General features: G+C 41.4%; 1 protein-coding gene across 5 annotated transcripts in view; it reads left to right on the forward strand.

The window, feature by feature from the left end:
• Positions 1 to 16,218, forward strand: part of Adamts12 (ADAM metallopeptidase with thrombospondin type 1 motif 12) — a 299,094-nt gene that overhangs the window by 101,257 nt on the left and 181,619 nt on the right. For 4 of the 5 annotated variants that reach the window (XM_048802926.1, XM_015496380.2, XM_048802927.1 and 1 more), the window contains one exon: positions 4,219 to 4,360. The exons of the other annotated variant lie outside the window; for it this stretch is intronic. In XM_048802926.1, the coding sequence (XP_048658883.1) occupies positions 4,219 to 4,360 (142 nt within the window). The remainder of the gene's footprint in view (positions 1 to 4,218; positions 4,361 to 16,218) is intronic. 5 annotated transcript variants of the gene reach the window in all.

Below are 16,218 nucleotides of genomic sequence, written 5' to 3' on the forward strand. Positions count from 1 at the left end.
ATCCATTTCTTTATGGCCACAACCCCAGTTCCACTCTTCTGCTGGGACATTTGTGCCTCCTTTTCAGGCTCCAGGGCAGTGGCAGCCTCCTCACACAGTCTTTGCACTGGTAAGTTTATTTCCGGACACTCATTCTAATTTTGGCAAATGCTGCATTTATATATACATATATATATATATATAGTTGCTTCTATGAATTCTCTGAAGTCTGCCTACAGTGCATTGGTGTTCCCACTCTGGTTTCTGATTGCTCATGAAAATCAAATTGTATAGTCACATTTTCGCGGTTATTTCTTTTTTTAAGGCAAGTGCTCAAATCTTTCTTTGATTACAACACTCATCACTATACTTTGAATGTGCTTATGGATCTTTCCCCATCCCTAGTCAGCCAGTTTCTAGAAACAAGAAATCTGTCTGCAGCTATTTAAATTTAAGAAAATAAAGTTAAATGAAATAAAAAATTCAGTTCCTCTGTTGCACTAACCACATCTCAAGTGCTCAATAGTCACATGGGGCTGGCAGCCACTGAACCAGACAGTGCAGACAGAACATCTTTACCATTACAGTGAGTGCTGTCAACAGTATCATTCCAGTACACGGGGACCATCTTCTATATTGCCATATCTCTAACACCTGCCTGGCTCGTGGTAACTGCCAAATGGGTACAATGGAGAGAACCTTTCTGACTTCAGCCCATATCTCTTCAAACTACATGTGTCACTAGGGCTGCCAAATTCACAGGCAGTATGTCCTGAGCTCAGTGGCATTACCAGTCACTCTCCTCTTGGGCTCCATGGAGGCCAGGAGGGAGCTCTTGGCATCACAGTAGACAGTGGAGCACGCTGGAGGAATCTTTCCAGTGATGACATCACTACCTCCACCACCTCTCCATCTTCCAAGGTGTGTGTAACCCAGAGACTTCTATTTTTAACTGGTTTGTGGTCCTGGATACTTATTAAATGAGGAAAAGTTGTTTGCATCGTACAAACCAGCAACAAGAAAGTTACTCATTCTGGAAGGCTTGCATGGCTTTAGAACTGAGCCAAGTGTTTTGGAGACTGTAGAAATTCAATCTTCTTTGCTCTCTGAAACTAGTCTCTTCCACGGGTTTCCACCTCCTGGGAGCCACAGCACTGGAGTCCATAGCACCGAGGCAAGGGCTGTCTTGTGGGTGCCCTGTAAGGTGGGTAGAGCTCCTCATACAGGGCTCCAGGTCTGGGATCTAGGTCCAGCACTGCCAGTGGCAATGGGCTGGTCTGTGGGCTAAGAACATTGAACCCTTTTCAACTTGAAAATGCTAGGGCTTTGCTATTCCCTTCCCACTGTCTTCAAGAACATTGACCTATCTTCCTGGCCAGGCTATGAATCTTGTGGGTAGGGTTCAGAGCTGTTGGCACAGGCTGGCCATGTAATAATGCAGACTGATACTCCAGAAGCAGGGTTTGGGGTATGCTCTTGTATTCCCTTTTCTATCTATATAATGGGGGGCAAGTGTTACCTTTCTAGTGCTCCATATACCATAATCGGGTAATTTAGGTACTTTCTTATCCCAATCCCCCTCCCCCCCTTTTTTTTTTTTCATTTCAGTTCTTGATTATCAGAATGTCGATCACATTCTTATCCCTATGGGAGTCAAAAAAATTTGATGTGGTAACTTATGATATTTTCAAATAAAAAGGAATTCCTTTCTTGGACAGAGTGATGAGTTTGGGCAACATAATTCCACTGTGCAACTCCAAGGGTGCCGTTCATATATATATATATATATACCACTAGTTCTATAATACCACGAGTTCTTAACCTTCAGCCTGCTAGGTTTTACTTGTGGTACTCCTGGAGGCACAACAGCATAGGTTAGGTCACCTTTTTCTAGGCTCTGTGACTTTAAAGCATCCTATTCAATAATTTCTTCTAAGACATTACTAGTCTCTCCCTGAGCCCCAAATCACTGTTACTAACTGAAGTTTAATGTCAGAGAAATTAAGATGACTAACACTTTGATACAAGTTGAGGGGAGGGAAGAGGGGTTGTGGGCACAGTCTTGACAGTGTCCTGAGGAATATGTGACGGTCCCTTATCACCCTTCCTTAGGAGAGAGCAGTGGTGATCAGATGCCAACTGACATGCACCAGGGCACCTTTGCACTGTCTTACCACCTGCGTTTGCCACTTATCTACTGAAGCAATTTCAAGAGTGATTTAAGGGGCTGGGGATGTGGCTCAAGCGGTGGCACGCTTGCCTGGCGTGCATGCTGCCTGGGTTCGATCCTCAGCACCACATACAAACAAAGATGTTGTGTCCGCTGAGAACTGAAAAATAAATATTAAAAAAATTCTCTCTCTGTCTCTCTGTCTCGCTCTCTCTCTCTCTCTCTCAAAAAAAAAAAAAAAAAAAAAAGAGTGATTTAATAGGCCTTGAGAAAGTTACTCACCATAACAAGATCCTTTCCATTGGCTAGCCCTCCACACTTGAAATGAATTAGTAGACTTTTTTTCTTTTGCATCAAATAATGCATCTTATAAAAAAATAAGAATAGGCTTAAAACTAATTTATTTTTATTAGAAATCAGGATAATAGTTAATCTTGGGGGATATTTTTAATTGGGAAGAAGAACATGGAGTCAGTTCGTTACTGGTAGTGTTCCTTTTCTTTTTCTTTTTTGACAGGGGGACAGGGGGTTGAACTCAAGGGTACTGAGCTACATTCTCAGTTCTTTTTTTTTTCCAGTTTTGAGACAGGGTCTTGCTAAGTTGCTAAGGCTGGTCTCAAACTTGCAATCATCCTGCTTCAGCCTCCTGAGTTGCTGGGATCACAGGTGTGCACCATGGCACCTCGTGTAATGTACCGTTTTTTCACATTCATGTTCCCTTCACGAAAGACTTATGGGTATTTACAGTTATGGTTTGTCTATCTCTCAATATGCTACAAAATAAAATTTCTTTAAAACAGCTTTTAGAGGCTTGCCTTAGAAAGCATTCACAGATATTTATAACTTATTTAAACAGTTAGGTTGTTTTATTTCCAAAAGAGAGTTAGCGGTTTGTTAAGACTAGTGGATACTGGAAGGGAGAAGAGTAGACAATAAAGGAGGTGATCTCATTCTGCCTGGGTTCTTCTGAATACAGAGTACAAGTCCTCAGTGAATTCATACTTTCTCAATTTCACTTCCATTTTTCTTTGGGGGTATATGAGAAGTGAACAGATTGCAAGAAAAACTGGGCTGGGAAGTGCCTCCTTTTACTCAGAGCCAAACCTGGTAACAGAGGAAGGTGATTTTCTTGGGCCGTGTGCTTCAGGGAAAGTGTGGAGCCAGGCCTTTCTTTGTAATCAAACCACAGATGATTTCTTCCAGCATGACCTGGCTCCTGTATGCCAAGAAGAGACCAATAAACCAAGGCCACCTGGGCACCAGATGTACAGAACTCTTTGTGTGTTAGAAGAGGGAGGAGGTGCAGAGCTCAGCTAGGAAATGCCCCCCCCCCACTCTTCCCCCAACAGCAGTGTCTTTTCCTGCCTGTGTTCCCTTCTCCTCAGCACATGTGGGGGCCTGGGTCAGCAGCCCCACTTGCACATGAGCAGGTCTCCTGCACGCCCTGTACTGGCAGGTCGCCAGCTCTCCCAGGTCTCCATTCAGCTTCTGAGAAATATTGAGGCTGAAGAGATTCCTGTGTACACAGGCTTAGCCTGTGAAGGAGTGTAGATGGACAGGAGCCATTTGCAGGAAAATATTTGGCTCTCAGGCATTCTCATTCATATGATCCACAAAATCGTTACTCTTTCCTCAAAAGAAGTCCCATCTGTTTCTTTTGCACAAAGAAAATTCAAGTCCCAAATTCAAGTCTAAAGAAATCCAGTTAGCCCTTTTTCTTGATGGTTTTGTTGTTGATTTTTTCTTCAAAGACATCAGTATTGGGTTGATAACAGTACAAAAAGGGACCCTAGGTCCAGCCATCTCTGAGGAGTCCTGGACTTCCGCTTTGTTTCCATGGAACAAATGAGTCTCATTAGTGACAGGCCCACATTCTCCTCCTGTGCCTGGCCTCTGATTCATGGTCAAAATGGAACCGAATCTCAGCACTGCATGCAGTCTGTTTTCAGCTATTTTATTGAAATTATTTGATACCACTGTGGGCCTTGCCTGTTCTTCCTGTCCTAATATACTAATTTTCTTTGCCTAGAATTGACTCAATTAAATCTTCTTATTGAATGTATTTTCAGACTGGATTTTTCCATCTACCACATGGAGACTTTTTCATTGAGCCTGTTAAAAAGCATCCAGTGGCTGAGGGTGCCTACCCACACATCATTTACCGGAGGCAGAGAGTTCAAGAGACAAAGGAGCCAGCCTGCGGATTAAAGGGTATTGTGACTCAAACATCTTCACAGGTTGAAGAGTTGGCTCTTTTGATTGACCTCTTTTTATTTAAGCCCATTACCTGCTCTCTATTCTGCTGCCAGAAAGTATGAGCCTTGTGTAAATTATTTCATTTCTCTATGCTCAAGTTTCTTTATATTGTTAAAGGGAAGCAGGAAAAAGGCTCTTCTATATCCTTTTTCCATTAGTTGGTGAGACTCATATAAGACATTCATAATAGTATATTGGTTTTAAAAATACAACTTTTCTGAACATCTAGAGGATATCTAGCTTAAAGACTCCATAATCAATGTTAACAGCATTAAATACATTAGTGGGTAATATTACCAGACAGCTCATCACACCTGCATGTGGAAAGCAGATTTAAATGTTTGATGATACTGAGAATGATGAATGGAGGGACAATGAAAAACTTGTCAACACATTATTAGATAATGAATTCTGCAGAGATGCTTCTGTCTGTGTTGTGTTGTGTTCTGCCTGGTGTTTGTTGAGCTCTGTCCCCTACCCTTGTGCCCTGGATATGATCTGTTCTGCCCTTCTCTGTCTTGTCCTAAGTAGTTAACGGAGCTTTCAGAGATAAACTGACCCAAGTTATTTCCTTGGAAACCCACATTCTCTTTAATGTGCAGGAAATAGTAAGTTATGAATAAAGGGCTATGGGAAATTGAGACATTTCCTTAAGTATTCCATATTTCCTTTCTTCAGAAGGAAAAGTAAACAATGCCACAATGACAGTTAACAAGAGAAGTAAAGTAACATCCCTTTATTTCTTAACAATTTGGAACACGGACTTCAAAGGGAAAACAGGGAGATGACAGAGGAGTGATGGAGCCAGGATGACATTGCAAACAGGAGAAGGGATGGACAAGGGGACAAGTGACTGCTCTACAGACCAACATCACCCACTTTTCCTACACTTGATAGCAACTTTTCTGGGAATTTCTTCTATAACCTTAGCAGTATGTGTACGCAATAAGAAACTTGAGTCTCTAATGTCTGTAGTGTTTTCTGGGCACCTAATCACACAGTTATCATTCATTAGCAAGTGATGTCAACTACCTTTTAAATTAAAGGATTTTCTGTACAAATCATCTAGTAAGTGCTTAAAGAAGAGATTCATCACCTGCTGATCTCATTACCAAAGGAACCAATCCAGATAATAATCTCCATGGGAATTTTAGGACTCTCTGTCACTGCCACTGTCACCTGGATTGTTGCCCAATTCATATTACACATTGGGGTGATGGAGAGCATGTTGTGCATGTGATTTGATACCTTTTAGAGGAAATCCCAGATGTAGGTTGCCAATGTGACTGTTACTAAGGCTGGGGGAGAATTTGACTACATAGTTGCTCCGTGAATTGCATTAATTCCTCATCCATCCTCCTTAAACACAGTTCTCTCCTGTAACTGTCCTGTTGAGGTAAGATGATTAGAAATGGATTGGGGCTAGCTAATATTTAGTCATTAAAAAAAGGGATGAATAGAGAAAGAGTGGGGTTCATAAATGCCACAGTCCCCATGAGCTCACACACAACACAATTACCGTGCTTGTCGTACTAGTTCTTATTGTGCTTCTAGGCCAATCTTATGACTTTGCACTTCTACAGAACTTTCGGTGGCTCATCCAACCTGCCAATGAGCTATTTGTTGTGCATTTTTCTACACATTTCCTGGAAGGCACTCTCTTCTACTTTCCCAGAACCAGTGTCAGAATTGATCTGCTGTGCTGGAAGGACCTTTCAGAGCACCTAGTGACGTCTTCCTCCACTAAAGAAGTGGTTGTCCCTTAGGGAAGGCAGTGGATTTTCAATGGAATCAAGTTAGTTTGTGTCAGAGCAAGCCAGGATTCCATGGTAGCTCAGGCTTTTTACTGCCTTATATTTCTTCTTTTCTTATTCCTTGAATATAAGTCTTGTTTCTCCAGCCTGATCACAAGCCTGTTGAGTAGAGGCTCCCTCCAACCCAACAATGTACAGCATAGTGTTAGGTGCAAAGCAGGAACTAGGAACTCAGTGATTCACTGACAGGACACTGACGCGGCGGAAGTGGTAGCCAAGAAGATGAAGCTAGTGTACACTGGCTTCTAGTCCACCACTGACAGAAAGGAAAAAGAAATGTGCCTTTTCCAGATATTGAGGAAGTGTGAGTTGTTTGGGACCATCCTTCTTCCTAAGAGAATAATGCTTAAATGATAGCTAGATAGTCAAGAATCTCCACCATGCTTGTGAAACAATACATGGCATTTGGAATTTGAAAATCTTGGTAGAGTGAATTGTACATGGTCTTGCTGTTCCAGATAATTGCACCGTCCTTTGTCATGTTACCCTGCAGAGATGATGGAACTGACTGACAGCAGTTATGTCATTGGCCAATATTAAAGTACACTTTATGCTTAGGTCAATTGATGTTGTGTGAATCACTGTGATTATATTTAAAAAATCATCTTTACCATGTGTAAAGCATTCTTACTTTGAAGTACACTTCAAGAAAGAAGATATCTCAATTATTTTATCCCCAAATCTGGCACTTCCCTTAATTTTATTTGATACATAGAAAGTTTCCAGGAATTTCACAGTATGACCTTTATTAATATGACTTAATTTCTTTTTTTAAAAAGATTTTAACATAATGCTATTAGACTCATCTTCATATTCTAAGTATGAAGTCCAGGTTAATGTTTGTTGATTGAGTGATTTGCAATGGGATGCTACAAATGTGAGTGGACACTGGTCTTACCTGGACATGGGACTAAGCACTGCAAGATCACTTTGAGTCTTGGAGGCAAGGACAGTGTGTTTTTGTGGTAGCAATTAATGTTTGTGTATTTGTCACACAGCTTGATTTATGTCAGTATTTGGAAAATATTTCCACCCCCACACATCCCATTCCTGTGCAGCAGCTGGAAATCTCATAAATAACCATAAAATTGTTTCTTTATGGGGAAAAAAGTTTACTTGTTAGATCTAAAATCAAATATTTGAGGAAATTATCAATGTACCTTATCCTTTAATCTTCTCTTGCAAAATCAGAGAAGTGGATCCCTAGGGTAGTTTCTGGGCCAATGGGACCAAGATTAGAAGGTTCTAGAATTTTGTTTACATTGGTTTGTGTATGGTAGATTGACCTTCTCTTCCTTCAAGAAATGTTAACTTGGTGCTTTCTATGGGCCAGAAACCAAGGGACATAGCTTTAAATATGTCAAGTTGGAACTTACCCTCATGAACTTGCTGTCTACTGGGAAAAGAACTTTAAAATTATAAAAATCATATCTATGAACATTGTGACATGCTGTGGGTGTATATAGAGGAACCTGACACACTAGGAGGGTTGAGGATGGCTCTCCTGTAGTAAGCCTTTTAAAAGGAGGCATAGATTGTTTGGGAGTCATTTTTCCTGAGCTCACTTCTGTGGAGTTTACAGGATTTGAGGAATAATGACTATTAGGAGCTGAACTGTGCCTCCCCAAAATTCATATCTTAAAGTCTTAACCCCCAGAACCTTAGAATATGACTATATTTGAAGATAGAGTCCTTAAAAAGATAATTAAATTAAAATGCAGTCATGAAGGTGAAGCCTAATCCATTGTGATTGTGACCTTCTAAGAGGAGGAAATCTGGACACTGTCATATGCATTAGGGGTAAATGTTTGCTGGAGGAACATTCGAGGAACAGAGAACTTGTGAGGAACAGAGAGAGGCAGGTTTCTGCAAGCCAAGGAGTGGCCTCTCTTTCGAGAGGAGAGCAGATAGTCCAGGGGCATTTTCATTTTGTACCGTGTTCTACAGCTTAAGAAGCTGGCCTGGGATTAGAGTTGCTTTACTTGCAAAAAATTTAAGTGATGTGACAGGTATTAATAATATGCCTGAGATTGCTATGTAATTAGCTGTAGATGGAAAGCAATTCTACTTATGTAACCATTATTTTTAGTCTGTCTTATATAGGCACGTGAATTTAAAATTTTCCTTTATCCATGGTGGAGTTGAGAGAGAAATGGACTAGAAATCAGGAGAACAGTGTCTAGTGCCATCTCTGTCACTCCCAACTTGGGCAAGCGTCCCTGTCTCCATTTCCTCCTCATTCTGTGGAAGGGTTTGGACGATCTTTGTGAATTCTCTTAACTCATTTAAGTTGTGAGTCTCTTTCTATTTGTACTCTGCAGCACCTAGAAACAGTCTTGACGTCCTTCAGTCATACCAGTGTGGTTTAAAAATTGTCATGTGGGATTGTACGTGCTAATGCTCTTAAGACATCTTTACCTAAAGGCAGAGACCGCACCCGTGTTTCCAGGAGCCCTGTGTCTGACTCCCAGGTGCTCTTATTTCCCTGGCCTTCTGCTCCCTTTGCACCCTGGCCCCATCCCAAACAGCTGGACCCAAGACTTTTGAGCACAGGCCGCTGCTCCCTGCACTGTGTCCCTGACCTAGAAAGGCCAGCCAGGACCTCAAGCGGAGGCAGCAGAGCCTCAGAGTCACTAGTTAGTGGGTGTGTCTGGTCCGTCATCATGGGTCAGAGCATCAAAGGGAGGAGGTGGCTGTTCCAGAGCCTGAATCTGGACCCCAGAGCCCTAATACTTGGTGTGGAGGAGAGGATCATGACATTGCAGCCAGAGTGGAAACTGACTTATCTAGGATACTGATCTTTATCTTGGCGTCAGATTGTTACACACACACACACACACACACACACACACTCAATTTCTCTTGAAATCTGGTTATTTGGTTAAAAAGACTTTGTATAGGTTTTTGAATAGTCAGATACAGTGGGGTTGTCATTTTAATAGTATTTTAACTAAATTAAGCCCCAATGGTGTGTATGGATGTTTGTGTGTGTGCTTATGTGTTTGGTGTGTGTTTATACGTGTGGTGTATGTATTTATGTGTGTGTATTTCTGTGTGTGGTGTATGTTTGCCCATGCATGTTTATGAGTATGTTTGTGTGTGTTTATGAGTGTGTGCTTATATATGTGGTCATATTTTTGCATGTGTGTGCTTGTGTGTGTGCACAGCATGTGTGTGTGTGTGTGTGTGTGTGTGGTGCGTGGGGTGTGCATGCATATTTAAACACCCATACACTGTTGGCTGCAGGAGGCAAAGGTTTGCTCAGCTGTGATGACTTGGTGGTTTATGGAAGTTCTTTCTGTTCTTTTAATATATACCATGTTGAGATCCTGATGTATTCTCTAGTTGAAAGAGGAATTCTTTGTTTAATCTAACTGGGAAGGGACCGTCCAAATCCTTTAGGAAAAAAACAACTTTTCCTTAGAGAAGTTATGCTAAGAATAGTGCCACTGTCAACCCACCAGCAGCTGACCAGCACCTCGCCACCCCTCCCACCACACTCCTGGAGAACAGCAGAAAGAAAGGAGCTCATGGTCTGATGCCACCTCGTCCCCACTCCATCCCCTCAAAAGACATTTGGCTGGGAGCCAGCCCTCATCACCAGCTCCTCTGGAGCTTCTGCCTTTGCCCTTGAGCACTTCTTCCCAGAGGGGTCAGCAGCACAGAGGTCCTGAGGACTGGCTCCATCCTTCCTTGGCAGGTCAGTGCCTGACGTGAAAAATGACCTACATCAGGTATGAAGATAGCTTTTGATATACTGTCTGCAACTCAGGGCCATTCCTCACCAAAGCACAGAGCAGAAGACTGGAGACATGAGAGCTGAGAGCCAGAAGTTTTTTCCTTATTGGGTCTCCTTTGCCCTTGGATCTCTTGGGCACATGCAGAAGGAATAGAGACACTTCATTTGTATACCTTCATCTCTGGGGAAAAGCCCAGTCAAAAGCTGCTGTCAGTCTTGGAGAGAAGGGGGCCAAAGTCCACCTGCTTGAAAAAGGTCTATTCTTTAACCAGATCAAAGGACAGTTGTTATGGGGTCAAAGCAGTGAGTTTTCCTACACACACTCATTGCTGGAGAATGACACTTCCCAGGGGCTGAGGAGACAGCAGGTCCATCATCCCACCCTCAGGTGGCCCCTTCCCACACACCTTCCACTGGCACTCGTGTTGGGATGAATCCTCTGGGATTCTTTCTTCAAACCACAAGAGACCTCTTGAGCATTCCATGGCTGTGTGAGCATGTCTGTGTCCACTCTAACCTGGGTTCAAGGCAAAGTCTTTGTGGGAGACTCAGGCTCATTTGAACCCAGACTAGCAGGCTGACCTTGGGTGATTGTTTTCCTACTCCTGTTACTTCCTCTTTGTGTTTTCTCCTCTGCCTACTGTGGATAATGAAAATGTCACACAAAGGTGAAGTGGGCTGGGTCAGAGGGAGGTACAGATTCACAGTTTCTGAGCTCCAATCCTAAATTCCAGAGCCCCTTGAAGACCAAAAGTCTGACTACAAGCAAGAATTTGGCAAACTCATTTGGTGGCAAAATATGACTGGAATTGATGTGAAGCTGGTTTTGATGTTTTTATTTATCCCAGTTAGTAAGACTGGTTGTACATTTTTCTGCAGAATTATGTAAGAGTTTGATTTCAGAAGAATACCGCAGTCTCTAATGAATTTTTAAAAATTGTGGCAAAAAACATATGTTAATAGAATTTGCCATCTTGGCTGTTTTTAAGTGTGAATCTCAGTGATGATAACCACAGTCACATTGTTGTGCAAGCTATCTCTAAAACTCTTTTCCTTTTGTAAACTAGAAACTGTACCCATTAAACAACTCCCTGTCTTCCCTTTTCTACAATCTCAGGAAACCACCTTTGACTTTCTGTTATTTTTATAATCACAGAAGTTCTGAATTCCAAAACATTATAGTCCCTGAGGCTTTTAGAAGAGAGATTATGGACCTTAATTAGAGAAGAATGGCTAATAATTGGCAGGGTCACCACTTTGCATGACAATCCTGGGAGTGTCATTTCTTTGGTCTTAGCTCTAACTGTCCACTCACACAGTCTCCCAATATTGTGTACCCATTTGTAGAACCAAGAACAAGTACCAAAGACTGGATTCTGACTCTAGAATACAAAGCGCAGGTGCTGGCATGCCGTGGGTACTCTCTTTCTTTTCTGTTTTTCCCTTTTTTCCCCTCGATAAGTAGAGGGACATATATGGATAGCTAGTTGTGGTATTCACTTTGTTCCCATCTCCTGAAGCATGATAATGGAAAGCTTTGAAAGTGGGAAAGTGTTAAAAGCTTCATGCAGACTGACCTGGTGGGGAAGCTGCTGACGGCCCTTTTAGAACTTGCTGGAGACCACTGAGCGCTAGATAACTGCAAGGAAGAGGCGAGACACAGTGACACTCCCCCTGCTGCTTCCCAGCAGGTCCCCGCACAGCATCTGGTTCTATCATGTTCACTTTTTATTTTTTGTCTTAGTCCTGTTATTTGCTATAAAGACCTTATAATATTTTAGTTTATTCACACATGAGTAAACAATAACCATGGAATTTCAGACGTGGGCATTAGGTAAAGGTCATCTAGTCCAGGGTTTCCTAAACCAAGGTCATTTATATTCTCCCTTCCTAGATATTAACATATAAAAATCCACTCTCCAGCTCTATTATATTTGCTTAGTATTTTAACATTCACTCTTGTAAAACTTGTATAAATTGATTTTAAAAAGACCACAACCAAAATGGAAAATTAGTATTTTTGAATACATATTAAGATAAAGAATTACATTAAAATCAGAGTCTCCCTCCCCCAGGCACTGCTTCCTATTATTATTTTGCACGTGTGGAAACCATGCCAGAAAATTGATGTGAATTCAGTTCTTCCAAGTCTTGGTGACTTGCAGAGCTGAGATTTAGTTGGGTGTGTGTTCCCCTTTGACACATGAACTGAGCTGGGATAAAGTTTGGTTAAACTACTAGGACTTTGGAATAGTTTTTATTTTTTTTATTTTTTATTTTTTTGCACAACTTCTCATTCCTCTGGTGTTCTCTCTCTTTTAATTTTTTACTTTAAATTTATTTATGTATTCTAATTTGTTATATATGACAGCAGAATGTATTTCAATTCATAGGATGCATATAGAGCACAACTTTTCGTGACTGGTTGTTCACAAGATAGAGTCACACCATTTATGACTTCATACTTCTACTTGGGGTAATGATGTCTATCTCATTCCACCATCTTTCCTACCCCCATGCCACCTCCCTTCCTCTTCCTTCCCTTTGCCCTATCTAAAGTTTCTCCATTCCTCCCATGCACCCCCATCCCCATTATGGGTCAGCATCCACATATCAGAGAAAACATTTGACATTTCTCTTTTTGGGATTGGCTTACTTCACTTAGCCTGATATTCTCCAGCTCCATCCATTTACCTGCAAATGCCATGATTTTATTCTCTTTTAATGCTGAGTAATGTTCTATCGTGTATATATACCGCAGTTTCTTTATTCATTCATCTACTGAAAGGCATCTATGTTGCTTCCACAATTTAGCAATTATGAATCATGCTGTTATAAACATTGATGTGGCTGTATTCCTGTGGTATGCTATTTTTAAGTCCTTTGGGTATAGACCAAGAAGTGGGATAGCTGGGTCAAATGGTGGCTCCATTCCAAGTTTTCCAAGGAATACTCCATACTGCTTTCCAGATTGGTTGCACCAATTAATTTGAAGTCCCACCAGAAATGTATGAGTGTGCCTTTTCCCCCACATTCTTGTCTGGCTTTCTTTTTAACTGGAATATGACAGGGGGTTCTTTACAGATCCCTGACAGGGTGTGAGTGGAAAGATAACTCAGCCTTATCCTGGAAAACCCTGACAGTGGTTGAGCATCCTTATGGACTGAGTTCCCCATTTCCTAAACATCCTGGGGAAGCATTGAGGTGTGCCTACTGTATGTAGGAGACTTGTACTTTCCTCACTTATTTGTAATTAGCAGGGACCAAAGTGGGTGCTTGAAGACTTGTAGGCCTGTGAACACAACAGTCCTGTAGAACATGAAATACTCTGATGGGTGACTCCTGATAAACATGAAATAATCCTGCTGCCTGCACTTTCACTATTGTGTTATCTGAACTATGCAAAGAATTACATGCTTTAAAAACAAATTACAGAGCTGGGGTTGTAGCTCGGTGGTGGAACACTTGCCTAGCATGTATGAGGCACTGGGTTTGATTCTCAGCAGCACAATAAATAAATAAATAAATAAATAGGTCCACCAACAACTTAAAAAAAAATTACATTCATTTGGATGTCTTGACTGTCATCATTACTATTTTTTTTTTAAATCCTCATTCTCAAAGAAAACAACCCTGCACAGATAACTTTTAATGTTATTTAGTTCTGGAAAAATCAAACAAATGTTCAATTTCCATCAATGTGGAACATTAAATTCATAGTGACCAGGGTGCCCCTGAGCTCCCAAGATTTGGGGCCAGTTACAGAAAATGTTTCCTTTCCTTGGTGGCACCTCTGCCATGCTCTCTACATGTCATGGCTTGTACTGGACACTCATCGACCCCACCAGTAGCATGAAGCTAAGGTAAACTTCCTTGATTAGACTATTAGGGAGCCAGGACTTCAGGAAAAGCAAGAAAACAGGTGTGGGGCAACAGGTCCATTGGGACCAAGACCAGGAATTGCTCTAGAGTTCAGACCAGGTGTCAGGTGAGTATAGTTCACAAGCCAAACTCCTGTTCTATATACCTGATAGCTAAGAATGAATTCTACATTTTAACTGGTTATATGTTTATATGATATTTTCAATTTTGCCACTCAGTCTGCAAAGCCTAAAAGATAGCAAAAATATTTGCTCTTCAGCCCTTTAACAAATAAACATAAAAACAACAACAAAAAAAAAACCTTGCTGAACTCTGGTGTAGACCATTGATTCCCCAAGTATGGGATCAGCAAAGAAATGATAAATGTTGGAGATGCTATATATGGGATTACCCTGATTTGACCATTGGAGACTGTATGCATATGTTGAAATATCACAGTCTATTACATGAATATATAAATTTATTATGTGTCAACTTAAAATTTTTAAAATCAAATATTTTATTAGGTGTCAGTTCAGCCAAAAACCAAGACTCTGTCAGAGACCTGTGATTTTAACAGGAATCATCAAGATAAATTCAAGATATTTCACAGCAGGGATGCAAGCCCAGGTAGAAATAAAAAATGCTGGTCTAGGAATTGGGAGTCAGAGGATTACAGAGTCTGTCTCAATGGTCCACAGGGTCCTCCTTCCACTAGGCTCTCGGGCTTTTCTCAAGCTCCAACCAGACACCCCAGCTGATCTTTCTCACAAGCAAGCACCGAGTATGCGCCTCACTTTTGGCTCTGGCCCCTAACGCCCAGGCGTCTGGGGTTCCATCCTTTGGAACACTCCCCACTTCCTGGCAAAAGACCCTAAACATAGGATGCATATCTTACTCATGAATCACTCTGGAAACTGGAGCCATAAAAATCACTCTCAGATAATTGGGTTGTTATGAGGAATTTAAAGAACTGCATATGTTTCAGCACAATAAATCTAATGCATAACACATGTTAGCTATTTCTTTTGGTTTTGTTTTAATTTTTTAAATTTGTAAATTATAACTTTTGGTAACTTAGTCTCAGGTCAGTTAAAATAAAGAGAAGCTGAAGATTCTTTTGTAGCCTGCGTTCTTGGCTAAGGCTGCTCCCTTCCTGTAGGATTTGAAGCTTCTTTTGTCAGCTGCTGTTATCCCTGAGGGCTGGTTTCACAGAGCCCTGTCCTCCTCTCTGGCCCAGACTGACAGCTTTAGTTCCATAACACTAGGGGTAACAGATTGATGGCCACTTCCCTTAATGGACAGAGGGCATTTGGGTCTCTGATTGTTCACAGGAGGGAGCACATCCCTTTGTTATAGCACAAAGACAAAATGGAGGGAAATCAAGGCCTTCCCACTCCCACTGTGGACTTGACAATTGTGTGCTCAGCTGTCTTCTGGTGGCATCCAAGGCTCAGAGGTCTGTGTGTGTCTGTGTTATGTGTGTGTGAATGATGATGAGGAAGTCTAGGCTTTGTTATCGGGGGATCTGAAAGTGAGTCTTAGGTGTGAATCTGCACAGTCCTGTGACCTCAGGTGAGTTCAGAGCCTCATTGTCTACCTGTATAATGCACAAGTTGCTTGCTCAGCTGTTTCTATAGGGATTGGAAATGGTGCAAATGCCAATAAGCGCTGACCTATATTGCCAAAGCTGCTGACCCCTGGGTCTCACTGATCAGTCTCCTTGACCAGGTACAATGATAGTTTAGGAAATGGCATTGATGGTGTTTCTCAGGAAGCTCCAGCTCATGAGGATACTCTCAGCGAACTGCAAAGCCAGCTGAACTTGCACAAAGCATGGCAATATTGGCCTTTGCAATATAAGGACCAGGGTTGCCTGGCCACTTTCACTGACTGAGACCAATACATGCAAAGCTGATTGCCAGTTCTCCTTTGGCTATCTAGTTAGTAGCACCTGAATACCATCTATGTCTCAGGCATGACTCTAGCACCCAACCATGTCTTTTACTTAAAACTCAAAGAAGATATTATGATTATTCCCATATCACAGATGAAAAAACAGGCTTAGAGAGGTTAAGTGACTTGCCCAAGCTCACATTGTTAAAAGTGACAAAGGTCTGTGTCACTATAGATCTCACTATAGACTCTGTGTTCTTACCGCCGTCTAGGACTTTTTCCTACTACCAATTTGCTTGAAGAAAGCTTTAGATAACAGTTTGAACCATAGAATGTACAATGAGACACACAATTGGGATGTGTAAACTCTTCATGCAGATGATGTTGTGTACACTTTCAAAGTTATAAGACTATTTCAAAACAATTTGAAGGCTTGCTTTAAATTCTACTTTATCTATTGTTGGATAAATAAAATTTTATTTCTGTATTTTCCTAATGTTTCA

The sequence above is a fragment of the Marmota marmota genome, unplaced genomic scaffold, assembly GCF_001458135.2.
Source record: "Marmota marmota marmota unplaced genomic scaffold, marMar, whole genome shotgun sequence".
In the NCBI taxonomy this organism is placed as follows: domain Eukaryota; kingdom Metazoa; phylum Chordata; class Mammalia; order Rodentia; family Sciuridae; genus Marmota; species Marmota marmota.